Source organism: Protomyctophum bolini, assembly GCF_963924005.1.
Source record: "Protomyctophum bolini genome assembly, chromosome: 14".
NCBI classification, from domain to species: domain Eukaryota; kingdom Metazoa; phylum Chordata; class Actinopteri; order Myctophiformes; family Myctophidae; genus Protomyctophum; species Protomyctophum bolini.
The window spans coordinates 32,489,812-32,506,868 of record NC_137875.1 but is presented as its reverse complement, the minus strand read 5'-3'; the positions used below and the strand labels follow the sequence as shown (position 1 = coordinate 32,506,868).

At 43.6% G+C, this 17,057-nt stretch overlaps 1 protein-coding gene across 4 annotated transcripts in view; it reads left to right on the top strand.

Annotated features, from left to right (window-relative positions):
* LOC308328203 (ankyrin-3-like) overlaps positions 1-17,057 on the top strand; it is a gene marked incomplete at its 5' end in the record, with an annotated part of 141,456 nt that overhangs the window by 49,444 nt on the left and 74,955 nt on the right. For 3 of the 4 annotated variants that reach the window (XM_080781943.1, XM_080781944.1, XM_080781942.1), the window contains 5 exons: positions 7,135-7,236; positions 7,692-7,790; positions 10,103-10,201; positions 12,835-12,933; positions 15,285-15,470. In XM_080781943.1, the coding sequence (XP_080638069.1) occupies positions 7,135-7,236; positions 7,692-7,790; positions 10,103-10,201; positions 12,835-12,933; positions 15,285-15,470 (585 nt within the window). Of the gene's footprint in view, positions 1-7,134; positions 7,237-7,691; positions 7,791-10,102; positions 10,202-12,834; positions 12,934-15,284; positions 15,471-15,963; positions 15,988-17,057 lie in introns of all 4 variants that reach the window. The other variant, XM_080781941.1, reaches the window with a different exon arrangement.

The following is a 17,057-nucleotide window of genomic DNA, read 5'->3' as shown; positions in this document are numbered from 1 at the left end:
ATGTGATGTTCTGTGCCCTGGGCTCTGGTCTATAGCAGTGTTATGGAACTGAATGTGATGTTCTGTGCCCTGGGCTCTGGTCTATAGCAGTGTTATGGAACTGAATGTGATGTTCTGTGCCCTGGGCTCTGGTCTATAGAGGTGTTGTGGAACTCAGTGTTTTGTTCTGTCAGGGGAGCGGGGGATCAAGAGAAACAATACAGCTGCTCCCTCTGTTACTGAGCTCTGCACGCACCCGCATGCCCACAGCCATATCAATGTGTGTGTACTGTGTGTGTGTGTGTGTGTGTGTGTGTGTGTGTGTGCGTGTGCGTGTGCGTGTGCGTGTGCGTGTGCGTGTGCGTGTGCGTGTGCGTGTGCGTGTGTGTGTGTGTGTGTGTGCTTGCGTGCGTGCATGTGCGTTTCATATACCAGCTCCTGCAGTAGTTGCCAAACTGGCATCAGCAGCCTCTGTCCAGCCAGGGATCTGAGTCTCTCTCTCTATACAAATGAATATCCCTCAGACTATCACTGTGATGTCACTGGTGATGTCATTAGTGGAATGTAGGCCAAGTACTAATTCAGCAAAATTCAGCAGCTGCAGACCAACATGGTATAGCCTCTAGAATGATGAATTATTGTTTACAGGGAGACTTAAAAATACACCTGGTTGGTGGCACTATAACAGGCCAATGTGAAAAGGGTGGCATATATTCCTCAACCTAGTAGGAAAGTCTGTGAAAGATTTCACGTAAATTGCACTCAAAACAGGCCAATCCTGCAAACTTTGAAAGCCAATGTTAGCCAATTAGGATGGAATATGAAATATCGGACAGATCCGTCTTGAACACATGACTATAGAGATAGTCTGTAATGATTTGTGGGATTTATGGACAGAATCTGAATCTGAAGTCATCGTTGGCATCGAGGTGTGCGTGCAAAAGTTGGCACCGACCAGGTTAACGGTGCCAGAGATTAGCTGGTAACAGACGGACGGACGCACTAACACACAAACACACACATGGACAGACGGAGTGCAAAACATACTCTCTCCCCTTCGGCCTGGTGGAGACATTAATTTATTTGGAGCAAGGAACACATCCTTTAAGACCATAATGCCCAGTCCATCCCTTTGTGTTGGTTGACAAGTTACATCCGTACCGTAGTTCAAGGAGAGTTTTTTAATAGTGGATTTAATAGCCAAGGAGCTCATCATAAGACTGTTGAAGCCTATAGTACCGGCATCTAATAAATCTATTCTGCCTTCCACTGGCTAATGCCGAGGATACTCTGCAGTTATGTTCTGTGCAAATGTTTAATTAATTTGTTTATTTCATTGAACGCTGCCTCTTTAGATGGCATATTTGTAGAATATACTTTTAACATGATTAACATGGTTGATTGTCATTTCAATACCAACTTAAGAGGGAATTTCCTTAAGTGTTTGACATTGAGAAAGTGTATTTGCAAATTATACTGTAAATACCAGCTCTAGAAACTCAGTCGTATGTCAGTTCACTCACACGTCACACCCTCTCTCTCTATTTCTCTCTCTACCACTAGATTAATGCTATCCTTCAGGCTTAGCCTTAGTCTTTAATGGCCCATTTTCTTTGAACCTTTGGTCTGTGGCGGTTTAATCATATTTCCCCTCAGCTAATCTCTCCCCCATCATCCCCGTGTAATTCCTCATACACAGAGACCCCAAGATCTGTGGTGCTGGACATAGACGGGATGTGTGGTGGAAAATGACGCTCTGCTGTGCTGTCAGTGTTACGAATTAAGAGATAAACCATGCACTGCGAAGTCTTGTGAATTGTGCACGTGCAGGTTATTTCATCTGTGTTCTGAAGATTCTTTTGCGGATGATTATTATAAAACGGATATTCTGGGTTTTTTTTATGTCCAGGCGCATGCCACATATACTGTAGGCTCTGGCCTATATGTGTGTTCGAGTCCCGTTCATGATGACCTTTGCTGCATGTCTCTCCCTGTCTCTCTCTCCCTCTTTCCTGTCCTTCTTCACTTGTATCTATCAATAAAGGCAGAAATGCAACAAAAAAAAACCCAACCATCCCAATCATCCAACCCCAGGTCAGCAGTAGGCCTATAACACTGACATGGAAAGCTTACCCAGGTGGCATACTGTCATTGTGTAATGTTTTTGATAGCTGACTGTCCTTACATGATTATTATATGCTTACGTATTTGTTATAAAAGGTCTACAAATACAATGCTTTGATGTTTGGCCTTTTGCTCTGCACTTACGTAATGTTGGAAAGTGTAAATGACCCCCATTGGTTGTCATGCAGGCAGTCTGTCAACAGCAATGAGGAGCAGGCATTTCCATGTCTGAGGTCTGAGTGAGAGGTCAAACGGCTGGTCGCACTGAACAAATCCTAAGGGTCTGTATGGGGGTCTGTCGCTAGCGCGTTACACATCAACATGACAGCCACTTAGAACAACATGCTGCTGCTTATGTAAGAGACCAGGCAAATGTTGGGTGTCATGCATGCTTGCAGACATACTGAGTGAGATGATACTGTTTAGTCCTCCTTAGTAGTGAAATAGCATAAGCTGGAGAGACTAAATAAATAATTGACGACAGAGACAGAAAGATTGGAATATCCCCAGACAGCTGTGGAAGAGCTTACATTGTAAAATAATGTAAAGATAATTTGTATTGTAGAGGAATATCATGGTTTCAATTTGACTCCCTTCGAAATGACAACCAGGTTAGTGTCTTTCTGGTTAAAAAGGCCTTTTAGTAATCCATTATTTATCAACTCATTATTTACACAGTTGTTGGATTGTCTTTCCTGGTGTTCTACCAGAAAGAGTTCTACAGTATATGCCAAAATGCCAAAATTTGATAAATTGCACTTAAAAGTTTTTATTTTTGTTATCAACACATACAGTACATCCATGGAATTAAAGACGTGTGTGTGTGTGTGTGTGTGTGTGTGTGTGTGTGTGTGTGTGTGTGTGTGTGTGTGTGTGTGTGTGTGTGTGTGTGTGTGTGTGTGTGTGTGTGTGTGTGTGTGTGTGTGTGTGTGTGTGTGTGTGTGTGTGTGTGTGTGTGTGTGTGTGCGTGCGTGAGGGGGGGGAAGTTGCTGTTACTGGTTTATACTTAGTTGCGTGTTGATGTCGTGTGTAGTCGATCTCCAAGCTCAGAGTGCGCGTCACACTAGATGCGACAGGTTTTGAGCTCGTATATATATCTGCTGTTTTCGACACGCGACACTAAAGCATAACTGAGGCTTAGTGGAAGACAGTACGTCCGCTTCCTGTCCGAGACAGACACACAGCAGGGGGATGCATAGTTTAGCAGCAGATACTGTGATGACAGTGAACTGGCTAGAGACTAGGTAGAGACTGGGGCAGGTGCCAGGGGGACTTCTAACAGGTCACCCCATGAAGGACACTGATTACTCTGCTTACAGAGTGAGGAGGCAGGAAGGACAGGCAGCAGCAGGGACAACCTTAGGAAATAATGTGGTCTAAAGTAACCAACTACATAACATTTACTCAAGTACTGTACTTTAATGGAGTATTTCCAATTTTCTGTATTTTTCCTACATCTCAGAGGCAAATATTGTACTTTTTACTCCGCTACAATTATTTGAAAACGTTATTTACTAGTTACTTTGTAGATTTTGATTATTATTACAAAACACACAATAACCACTGCAGCCATATATACATTTCGGCCGGGCCCTTTGAAAATACAATGAGTCACGATGCGAACAGATATGCTATTTTCTTAACTTGTGAAATGGGACATTCTGCATAACGAGTACTTTAAGTACATTTTGATGCCCATACTTTTATACTTTTACTCAAATACATTTTGAATTCCAGACTTTTTGCAGTATTTGTAGTATTGTAGTATATCTACATTGCAGTATTGATACTTTTACTTATTTACTTAAAATGTGAGTACTTTTTCCAACGCCAGTATGCAGTAAACTTCCATGTGGGGTTTATTATATTAACCAGTAGTTAAATTCTGATTATGCTGTTGGATTGAATTATTGTATTGTTTTGGATTTGTAAATGTCTCTGGAGTCTTGATGAATTGAAAGTTTATTGAGTTTATAATGACCACCATTAGCTGATACACTTCAATGTTTATTAGTCTTCACGCTTAATGAATGTCAAGATAGAAATCGGCGATGCAAAATTGATCTGGGTGTTGACGGTTTGCACGGTGCGGTTCATATTTCATATATTATTTCTTCTTGGCTGCCAAACATGGAGCATGTTGAAGAACCTTTGCAAAACCCTTATTGCGAGTGAGAAGAGTCTAGTATTGCACGCCATACACTGGCCAGATTGACTTAGCATAGGAGCATAGCATAAATCACACCCCGCCATCGGACTCTGTTTTGAGCAGTTTTCTTCAGCTGGGCCCACGATAATCTTTGCCTCACTCGTCTGTTTTGGCCTCCCCACTTTTCTTTTGCCCTGTGGGTTCCAGTCCAGTGCTTGCCTAGTGATGTTGTCAATAGGTTTTCGGAGGGTATGTCCCATCCACCCCCACTTTCTCTTCTTCATATCCTGGCTGATGGAGTTTTGGTTGGTTTTCTCCAACAGGGTGGCATTTGATATTTTATCGGCCACCTGATGTTCAGAATGCGCCTTAGGCATCTGTTGACAAATGTCTGGAGTTTGTTGGTGGCCAGAATGCAAGCAAAAAGTTGACATTGAGCGGGTTCATTTCCACTTTATTTCTGGAACTATTTATATTTTTACAGGTCAGTTAGGACATTGGGATCACACGTTGTCATAGTGGATTCACCCACCGTGCAGTGACCTTCAGCTGGATGAATATCTGTTTTGTTCCTCGTTTCAGTTCCATTTTAAGCCATCCTAAATCAACCATCGCTGATGGAAGTTGCCGCTCTCCTGCCAACATACCTGTGCACAGAAATATTAAAATACGATAGAGATTAGATTCATAATTATACCAAGCTTCAGAGAACAAATTTGAAGATAATTAATTGAAGGGGTGAATTGGGATTCACCAACTATATTGGATGAGCACTCACTCACACACACGGTGTAGAGCCCATGGGCTGGCGTCATGCTCCATTATAACATAGAATTCCTCCAGGCCACAGGGAACAGAAATGTCATTAGTGGTTGCTGCCCTATGAGCAATAAAATATGGAGTGTTACTGTAACTCAGCGTGTACCAAATGGACCAATAAAGGTAATTTGTTACTCTCTCAGAGTTAAATTAACGCCCCAGATTTGACCATGCACTGTCCTTTCAGGGGCTTATACTGTATGGAAAGATGTTTATGAATGTGCAGTGATGGGCTGCAGAGATACAGGCCTTAACTTAATGGCCCCTTGCATTAAGGAAACGGCTTCAGTTTCCAGTCACTGCTAGATCAGTTTCTCACACTCTCTTTCTCTCTCTCTCTCTCTCTCTCTCTCTCTCACACACACACACACACACACACACGCACACAATGCACAGACTCCTCCTCCAACTCAACATGGCCTATCAGTGGAACAATCTGAACTTTTAATGTCTTGGGCACTGCTGTTTTCAGAGTTTGGTGAGATTCTCTGTTTGTCCGTCCAAGTTATTTTTGGCGTTGGGGGAGACAGGGGACAAGTTTGGATCAGTGCTTTTGTACTGTTTGGCCCTGCCTACTTTACCCTAAGTGTCTTTGGGACTGTGGGATAAATTTAGCAGGTCTAGGCATTTGATAATTCAGGGGAATTTGCCTAGAGCCTGTATTATACAGCATCGTGTCACATTCAACCTCTCTCTCTCTCTCTCTCTCTCTCTCTCTCTCTCTCTCTCTCTCTCTCTCGCTCTCTCTCTCTCTCTCTTTCTCTCCCCACAATGCTTTTGCGACACCGGCACTGATTTTGGAGAATGTCTCTTTGTAGGACAGCCACAGAAGAGGAAGCCAAAGTTGCAGAGTTCGCTGTGTATCATTTTGCGTCATATCCATTCCACACACATGAAGACAGCCTCCCTGTCTTCTCATCCTCTATCTAGATTTAGCCATCCCGCCTTCTGTGTGTACATGTCTTTCTCCTCTCATCCCTCCCTCTTTCTCTCTCTCTCTCTCTCTCTCTCTCTCCATCTGTCTCTCCCTCTCTCCCGCGCACACACCCACGCATGCATGCCACATTTATTATGGGCACAAAAACATGCTGGTCTCATCATTTTATTTTGGTGTGCAAAGCCCCGGTTTCTGCCGTAACGGAGCAGAATAGAGGATGCTCTTCTGCTCGTACTACGTTGGCGTAGAATAGATCCTCAAGTTTCTTGAAGATGAGAGGCGGGCCTCTGTGACGACTTTGAGGATAGAACTGAAGCCTCTGTGACTCTCCTTCTGGGACGTGCTGTAGTGGCTGACGGATGAAGGATGCCGTGTGTTGTCGCTGCGGTGTCGTGGCTCTGGAGGCAGGGCAGCCGGCTCCCCGTGTGGACTTCGTTTTTAAGATGATTACTTTGGTTATGGTGTCGTGACGTACGTCCCCACTGGAGTTATTATTACTTTACGGACATTACGGACACCGGCGTGACAAATGGATTGTCTTACGATAGTGATATCTGGACTCTGTTGTTAATAGTCCGTTCTTCGGTTGCGGGCTGAGAAATGCAGACCTCTGAGCTCTGGGAGGTACAGTACCGTTTTACATGGACATAAGCATATATGGTGTGCATGAATGTGAACTTGTCTTCCGACGCTTTATGACGTTTTCTGTGTGTGGTTGACTTACAGCTCTGTTTCCCAAACTGTGGGACGGGGGACCCGTTTGTGGGTCAGGGTCATTTTTATGGGTCAGACTCACAACTAGAGTAAAAATCCCATTTTCTTTTCCTATACGTTTAAAAATATATATATATTTCAAAAGATTTGGAAGAATTGTATACATTTTAAAACAAAACAAATCTACGAAATGTGTTGAATAAAAACATTTAAATAATTAAGAAGTAGCCTGAAAAGTTTGGGAACCGCTGACTTACAGCATTGGCTCATACAGTATGTAATATTTTACCTCTCTCTCTCTCTCTCTCTCTCTCTCTCTCTCTCTCTCCCCCTCTCTCTCTCTCTCTCTCTCTCTCTCTATCTATCTCTCTCTCTCTCTCTCTCCCTCTCTCTCTCTCTTTCCTCTGTCCAGTCTGACAGTAATGCCAGTTACCTGCGAGCAGCCCGCGCAGGAAACCTTGAGAAGGCTCTCGACTACCTCAAGACAGGGGTTGAGATTAATATTTGCAATCAGGTGAGAAACACAGTTATTACGTTAGCACTTTTAAAACACATTCACATGTGTGGTTGTCCACATGCTACTCAAGTTACAGAGTTAAACAATTTACGAGTTATTTACTTTAAGATTATTTCCTCTAAGTGAAACCCCCTTTTTGATCGATTGAAAACAGTTTGCAAAAAGTACAGAGGTACAGTTATACAATGCTGTAAGGATAACTCAAAAAGCCCTGAGGGTTTGTTTCCATTGTGGTCCTGTGTACGTACTGTACAATGGACTGCCATTCCATGGTATGCTATTCCATGGTATGCTATTCCATGGTATGCTATTCCATGGTATGCTATTCCATGGTATGCTATTCCATGGGGGGAAAAAACATGTGTACTTGCTAGACTACATCTATGTCCCTCCCAGTCATGTGATGGTGTACAATGATTTTGTCTCGTTTTATCTTGTGTGTGTTTTCCCAGAATGGCCTGAATGCTCTTCACCTAGCCTCCAAGGAGGGGCATGCAGAGGTGGTGGCTGAGCTGCTGAAGCAAGGAGCCAATGTAGATGCAGCTACAAAGGTATTGCCCACTACTTGTACCAAGCACTTTGTATTGGTTCACCTTTCGACACATAATGGTAAAGAATAGTCTCCCTTTCATGAATAGATGTGTAGCACTGTAGGTTAAACGAATTTGACGCTATGCCATAAATCATATATATACAGACATGCTGTTACTGTAACCTCTTGTCAACCTCCCCAGAGAAATTCCATGGTTCTTCCCTCAAAATCTCTTTTCATGCAACACGCACTGCTAAAAGTAGTATAGCTGCTGGCGGTAGCGGCGGTGGGGTTTGGGGGGATGGGGGTGATGAAAATCACCATCAAAGCTTCTAGCCCGGAGGGCTTTAGCTTCCATCTATTATTGCACAGCTTCCCTCCAAGAAGATAGCCTCCTAATGCTCACATCACATACTGTAATAAACAGAAAAATTGAGAGCCTCCTTGGCTGACCCCAAAGATGTGCAGGGATTATTCTGAGCTCCTGGGGAGACTCTCTGCATGTGCCTGTGTCTTGAGGCCTGTACATTTCCACCTCCTTGTGTACAGGCTGAATTCCATGGCGGTGTTACAGTGAAATTGGTGACATGCTGAAATATGTGATACTCGAGTAGAGACATCACATTTACGTCAATGTCCGAACATAAATCATTGCGGTTTGTTTATTAGCAGAGTTTAACCTAGCAGTATTTAGACCACCAGTAAGGTATGTGAAGTCCACAAGATGGTCACATATTTTGGCAGGTCACATATTTAATTGTAACACAGCTATGCAGGAGTGACCGAGTGTGAGTGAGCGAGTGGCCAAGATTTTGGATATTGGAATTTGGCTTTAAAAGCCTCGATTTCTGAGCTGCACTCCTGCAGCTTTAAAAGAAAATATATATATTATATACTGTATATACGGTATCACATAAGTTCGGTTGTCATCTTACATGATCATGATAAGATCAGTTAGGAGCGCCCATCACTTCACACGGGTGTGATTTTTAGTAAGAGAGTAGTACTGCCCCCTTTCTTTATACTGTGTGGGTGTTATGTTGTAATGTTCTGCCACTCTTGTTTTTGGGTCATCTAAACAAGAGGTCTCGTCCTCTCTCTCACTCTGTTCAGAGGGCAGTCGCAGCACTTTTATCACAATCACGCCACACGTTGTGGAGGTGAGCTGCTATAATCCAATCCAATCCACTTTATTTATAAAGCACATTTAACACGACAGAGTTGAAACAAAGTGCTGTAAAGTGTACACACAAAAAAGATCTGTAGCACTGTCGGTTAACATGAATATGATGCTATGTGTTGTCACGGAAACAGTCGGGGGCGTGACGTCAGGCCACGACGTCATGTCACCCTATAAAGATGTGTCTGCGAAGGTGTCTCCTTAGGCAGCCATATACAATACAGTATTAATGTATATACTGTACACATACCTGCCAAGTGCCAACCGTCCTGCGTTTTGCAGGAGACTCCTTTTATTGGACCATTTCTCCTGCGCTGCTCCTGCGCCAGCATTCCTCCTGCATTTTCACCCTTTTTGTGTGGTTATTCTCGCTTTATGTATGTGTACACGTACACATGTACTCATGTATCAACATTATAATTGAATGCAATTATAAAGACATGGCCTAGTCACGTTTAAGTTATTAGTGGTTATTATTGAAGATGGCTCTTTTGTTGCTTCAGTGGTCAAATCAATTTCTGTATGCGTGCTGTGTACTTTTAGCTGACGGTCTGAGGTTGGGTTTTGCAAACCCCGTTATGTCATGCCTCGAGCCTGCATGCCTCATCATGTATTTGAACAAAACAAGCCAAAATAGCCACGCACACACACAGCCATGGAATTAAAAGTACCATAACATACTGTACCTGTTGTAACAGTATACATTTGTTGTGCAACACCACCACACACTGCCAGCGAGAGCCCGTGGTGTCACGCGGCTGACTTCACAAGCAGGTATACAGCTTTATAAAAAGCCTCCCGTAGGTTTATTTACAGCCAAGGCAAAGTGGGACGTCGGGGCATCGGAAGTGACACATCGTTGGCAGGGTTGGGGGGGTGCAGGGTAAATGGTGAGAGCAGGGGAATGGAGGAACATACTGCTACAGATATACGAGCCAACACGTCCACAAAGGCACGCACGCACGCACGCACGCACGCACGCACAACACACACACACACACACACACACACACACACACACACACACACACACACACACACACACACACACACACACTCGGGCATGCACTCACACTGAAGCAGGCGGGTACAGTGGAACAGGTGTGACGGAGCTTAACGCACATGCCTGTGGTTTTTCCGTGTCAATCCAGAAAGGAAACACTGCTCTGCACATATCCTCGCTGGCAGGCCAAGCGGGAGTCGTCAAAGAGTTGGTGACCAATGGAGCCAATGTCAACTCACAATCTCAGGTGGGATTTCCATCACACACACACACACACACACACACACACACACACACACACACACACACACATGAGTCCATTATTGCCCATTATTAAGTAAACTAGAAAAAAGCCCCCTTTGGGCATTTGGCCCCATCTACATGAAAGCCTTTCTGTATCCCTGACACTCCTCCCAACTGTCCTTTGAGTGTGATCTATATTGATAATGTAGGTTATATACAAATAGTCCACAATGTAGTTTTATTTCTGAAATCTTCAGGTAATTTGTTACGGAATTTGTTATTCTTTTGTCTGTTAAAGAGATTTTGATTTAATTATCTACATACTGCAGTGTACACATTGAATGAATAACAGTTCAGATCAGTTCAGATCCCGTCCTGATCTCCCACAATATAATCCTCATGCTGCTCGTTCACATCCCCCTGGAGAAAGTGAGCTGCCCATGAGCGAACACAGACTGAGGCAGTATAGTGATCATGGGAATGGGAATTATTGTTCCCTTCACTGAAAGGTTTCAGCGTTTCAGTGTCCGGTGTAATATCGTCTGTGATTGTAATGACACTCGATGCACTATTAGATATTGTTTTATTTGTCAGCAACATGTACTGTTTTGAACAAAGGCTGGCTGCGGATAATCCCTCGCCGTACGTGCTGCCTGTACAGTCCCTCAGTGCTGTTCCACACGGCACCACGTCAGAAAATAAATATTAAATAATAATAATATATTATATAATATATTAAGCTTCAACAAATATATGCAGATGCCAATTAATTAATGGATAAAACAATGTCCAAGACAAAAAATGATGAGTTTGATGAAAAGAAACGGCAGCGATTCCAGAGCCATTTCACTGACATGGGAGAGTTGTGTCAATGAGGGGTTAGGCTTCGTACACACATATCAGACCAACATGCTCTGTGCTGTCCGTGTTTCATGGCCGCCTCAATGCTTCTCCAATGAAAGTCACGTGGTTTGACCTGTCAGACCTGTGACCACTTTGTGACAGGTTCCGTTGGTTGTGGCCGACATGGCCAATGCGCACACATCCATGGCTTTTGGGTTGTATTAGTCAGATCAACGCTGAGGATTTCACTGACACTGAGGATTAGGAACACTAGCTGTATTTAGATCCTGAATCGATAAAACATTATTTCACACCCGATGATGCAATTTCTATTCCTGTGACATTGTATATGTCACAAGTAAGTAAGTGAATTCCGTAGACGGAAAGGCTTAGTGGATGGGTCCTTACACAGATAATCTGGCAGTGCTCCAAGTAGGCCTCTCCTCTCAAGGATTGTGCTGCCTTTGCATTTTGCCATCCACTCTGCCAGATGAAGTTTAGGAGTTAATTGAACTCTGAGCGTGTGCAACTGTAACCAAATGGATCTATAAGGATTCATTTGGTTACATTTGTGCACTCTCTGGGTTATAAACGGACAACATTTGTGCTGCTTATTGTGTTACTAATATAAGTGTATAGCGAATGCTAAAGAACACACACACACACACACACACACACACACACACACACACACACACACACACACACACACACACACACACACACATACACACACACACACATGCAAACAATACACACGTCATTTTACCAACACAAACCTTGTTGTTACATGAAGCATATTGGATAGTTAGCACCCAAAATATTTTCATATACAAGTATTGCAATTTGAATATATGATGACTGCCCTTGACGTAATTTACGTAATTTGTAGTTTGATTCACACACTACACTTACGGCACTACCGTAAAGCAGCGTTCCCCGCCGCTAGGCAACGCTTGGATTGCTGTATTTTGCCCTCCCCAAGATGGCCGCCCGCTCAATGCTATAGCCGCCACAATCTTTACAGGCGTTTTTCTCACAATTGAGTCGCAGATTGCGGTGATGGATTAAATCGAGGATGTTTAGGGCTCAATACTAAATCGTCGCTACCTCGCATTGTCAATATGAATGCTTCTGAAGAAAGATAAAGGTTAGTTTAACCCATTAGCTATAGCCAATTTTGCGGAAGAGGAAGTGAAACTGAAGGGTTTTCAAAGTAAAAACGATGTGTAAGAACCGGCAGTGTGAAACGACGCCAGAGGTTTTAACAAAATCTGAAGAAATTATAGATCAAATGTGTGGTGGATGTATACATTTTCTTTTAAATCTTTGAGAATTACCATAGATTGTTGGGAGATGGACCTGTCACAGTCTGTTTTGTGTTCTTTGTATGCTTTTATATTATGTTTCTTGCTAAACATTTTTATGCTTTTTTTCATTGTTTCTGGCACAGTTTTTATTTAGTTTTTGAGTGGTGCAACCACTCCAAGGAACAGCAATGTCCGTGTTAACCTATGTGGTATGTGACTATGTGCGTGTTAACCTATGTGACTATGAGCACCAGTAGGGGCAAAAGTGGCACTGTTGTGCCAGAAACAGAGATAGTGCTGCACAGACAGAGAGAGAGAGGGGGTTGGGGAGTTGCACCACTCAGTTCACACGGGTGTGATTTTTTTATTTGATGCTGTGTGAAGTACATTTTAAGTGCTATACAAGTACATTATCATTGTTATTATTATGCTAATGTAACATGTGTAACATGTGTTTATTATCTTGTCTTCCATGGCTGTGTAGAATGGCTTCACACCCCTGTACATGGCGGCCCAGGAGAACCACATGGAGGTGGTACGGTTCCTTCTGGAACACAATGCCAGTCAGAGTATGGCCACGGAGGTACCGTACAGATTTGCGTGTGTGTGTGTCTTGTGTGTGTCTTGTGTGTGTATGTGTGCATGGCATAGGAGCGTGCACGCATATATCCACGTGTCATTCCTGTAATACCTCTACGATTAGTCGTGAAACATACTCTCTATTGTAGTTGTAGTAGCACCACCAGTCTCTGTATCGTTGCATTATCTCTACCTGGGTGTTATGTAGCTCATTGCATCTTCTGTACTAACCACCTTTGTCCTCTACCTTTGTCCTCCCACTCTGCTTGCTCACTCTCTGCATCTGCCTGTGACTACCTGCATCTCTGTCTCTCATTCTGACTGTCTCGCTCACTCCCTCTCTCTCTCTCTCTCTCTCTCTCTCTCTCTCTCTCTCTCTCTCTCTCTCTCTCTCTCTCTCTCTCTCTCTCTCATCTCTCCCCGCTCTACCTCTCTCTCTGGCTCGCGACCCCTCCCCCCCTTCTGTGGGTCTCCCCGCCCCTCCCTTCTCCTCTCCTCGGATCTCTCCGTGAGGGACGTAGCGCCAGGCACTGCTTCATTGATTGGTATAGTGTGTGGTGGTGGTGGTGATGGAGGCTGGCTGGGTGACCTTGAGCGGGTCACAGAGGAGGTCTGCTCCCGCGGCTGCCTGTCCTTCCTCCTGGGCTGCTGCTGCTGCCGCAGCCCCGCTGCCTGTGGAGCACGTGCACTTTCACGCGTGCAGCCGTGCACGCACGCACGTGCCGGGCACAGTGTGCAGTGCACGCACACACGATTGGATGCATATGCAATACAATACATGCATTAACACGCTCATACATGCACATACACGTGACGCGCGCACATGCTGAAATGCGGATCTCCAAAGAAAAGCCCAGCCAGTCAAAACCAACTTCATATCTTTTGAGCCTTGAACGTTAGAACACGTGAAACGCATTGAAATTCACACACAGATAAGCGCACATCCTGTAACACGCACATATAAATAGACATGCACTGACCTAACACACCTGAGCACTTCCCTTGCTGCATCCATATACTCCGTATACTAGTCAGGCACTCAACTTGAATGCAAGAACATATACTTGTACGCGCACAGAAACGCAAATTCACACACTGCTATTTCATGCAGTGTTCAGATGAATTTTGTATGATGAGTGTAAAGTATGTGGGAGAATGAAGTGGGCCTATTCTAGCATTATGTAACAGGCACCTAGGTTCAGTGTGAGCAGGGATATGGAGCTTGAGAAAGCAGCAACGTGTACACTGTAGCTACATCTGTTCAATGTCACACAAGTGGTGCTATAGTTAAGTTGTCTACTAGCCACAGCGCTACGAGCAGGTAGATCCCTGTTTTCTTCTGCTGATGGTCAGATGGTTCTTTGTCCTGAGTGCCCAAAGAAGCAGGTCAGGTCCAACTGGGGTATGAGAATTGCTTCTTCACTTGCAATGCTCATATAAACATTAGCAATGTTTAGCCAGCACCAATGCTGACTGAGTGAGACAGAACCAGATGACACTGTGATGTGAGGTTAGTTTGTCTGGCCTGTACACAGGTGAACATTAAGTTCAATTTAGCCATCACCAAGTATAAATGACTGACAAGAGACCAACTCTTATCAGTATTTCACGTTGTTCTTCAATTTTATTTAAGTTGAGTTGACTAAGAACATACACAGTAAAATCCTCAGTGTTAATTTATCCATTGTAACTCTCTCAGATTTGAATTAGCACAGGATTTTACTGTGCATTGGTGGTGGCTACATTTAGCTGACATTTATTTGGTGACAGCCCAAGGATAAATCCATCCATTCCAGTTTTCTCCAGCTCTCTCTTACTATCTCACAAGCTCAAGAACCATTTGAGTATCACAGGAATGAACAGCTTTTGCCCTTAACAACAGAAGGAAAAACATTGCTGGCAAAACAGATAAAGAAGGCTAATCTTTCTTTTCAGATTACAAGGCCTTTTCTTATAGGCTCTTGATAACAAAGTCATCAAAGATATTGAAACTTTGAGATTTCGCTTGGATTGAAAGCTTTGATGCGCTGTAGCCTACCATATTAGCCATTAGATGCAATCTTTTTTTATTATTTTTAGTATCCATTCAGCAAATAGAAATATATTTTTCATAACTATAATTATAATGATTTATTATTATTGTTATTATTATTGTTATTATTGTTATTATTATTAGTATTATTAGTATTATTATTACATTTATTATTATTATTATTATCACCATTATTATCATTATTATTATTTGCTCATATTGATCCTGACACGCCCAGTACTCTGACCAACGCTGCACCATAGCCCACCTCTCCAACCCCGGTAACTCTGGTCCCCTTACCCCCCCCCCCCACACACACACAGGACGGCTTCACCCCCCTGGCGGTGGCCCTCCAGCAGGGCCATGACCAGGTGGTCTCCCTGCTTCTGGAGAACGATACCAAGGGCAAGGTGCGACTACCTGCCCTGCACATCGCAGCACGCAAGGACGACACCAAGGCCGCGGCCCTGCTACTACAGAACGACCACAACGCCGATGTGGAGTCCAAGGTGAGATAACTGACCCGGTTCAGACCTTTTGGTTGTGATCGGTTTGTTTTTGTATTGTGTTTATACTCACTTTCTTGCTGCAGTCATCATTCGTTCTTTCTGTCTTTATTTCTGTGTATCTTCTGTTCTGCACCTTTTTAGCAGATTGGAGAAGGGCGATCGATCCGCCTTTTTCTCCTGCTAATTGCACCCTGTTGTTAAACAACCGCTACTTGGAGATCTACCGTAGCCTTGTGCAAAGAAGAGAATGCGTGCTCACAGTCAGACTGGACTTTAGACTGTGGAAACGACGCCTGCACAACTAATAGCTCGGTTCAGACAGTAACAACAACACTGACTTTGAGTTCTGAATCCCTTCCTTTTTTTTGGGTTGAATTCGGTTTTGTACTGAGCTCCTTAATCCCCTATCTCTCTCCCTGCCGTTCCTTTATGTTTATGGATTTTTGTTTGCTTACTAATCGCTCATTCTCTCCTTTCTTGGCTGGCTCTGTAGATGATGGTGAATAGAACGACAGAGGTACACCTCTACTCTGTGCACTCCTTAGTCTATCTATCGCAGACTACAAAGAAAGAAACAATAAATACCCCTGATTCATGCAGTAGTGTTGCTGCTCCCCCGTTCCCTTTCCCCCGCTCCCTCTTCTGTTTGAACCCGTCTATACCTGCCCTCTTCCCTTCTCCCCATTGCTTCGTTCATGTAGCAATGGGGTAGTGGATATCTGTTGTTGCTGATAGTGATATAGGCGGCATACAGTGTGGTCTTGCAAAGACAGGCGATCAGACATCCCTGCCTACTGATGTCTGGTGACATCTAAATTCAATGTATGGGCAAAAAACAGAGATTTAAAAACTTAACTGCAGTGCAGAGCCATTAGGGCGGTTTTTCATATTGGGACAGTGACATGATTTGTGTTCAGAACAATAATTGTGGGTTCGTCAGCTGTTTTTCTCTATTGTTCTAACCGCTCAATTTAATGTAGATTTCACCAGACTGTACTGTATCAGTAGCTGCAACACGAGACTAGGCAGCATGTAGTCTCCCATAGCCAGACAATCAGAAGATCTCTGCCTAAGAGGAGATCATACGATCATCTGGCTATACGCGAGACTAGGCAGAATAATCTCGCATGTCTTGCTAATGCTGGTGTACTAACTGTACTGTAAACAATGTTTGTTCTATGGCTGGAGGATTGGTTGTACCAAGGGACCCCTGAAGTATAATGGTTTCATGGCTTCTCCTGCTTCACCTTTAACCCATTCTGACTTGAGATCAGATTCTAAAAATGTCCTCTACACCCTGACAGTTTTCTGAAAAAGCTATGTTTCTATGTCAGTCGTTCCTCGATTTTTCAAATATAGCAGACCTAGATCTGCTATTTTTCAATAGCTAAAGCATAACATAATGCTAACTAAAAGGGGTTCCCGCCCAGAATGGATTAACCTCTTGTTGTCACATTCCTTGTGACAATACATGAAACTGATTAACAAGATGGCATGGCAACACAAGGCGGCGTAATGGCATAGCTAGACGATATTCACATGGTGCTCATTTTGCTCGTACTACTATACTCAAGGGATGGTCAAATG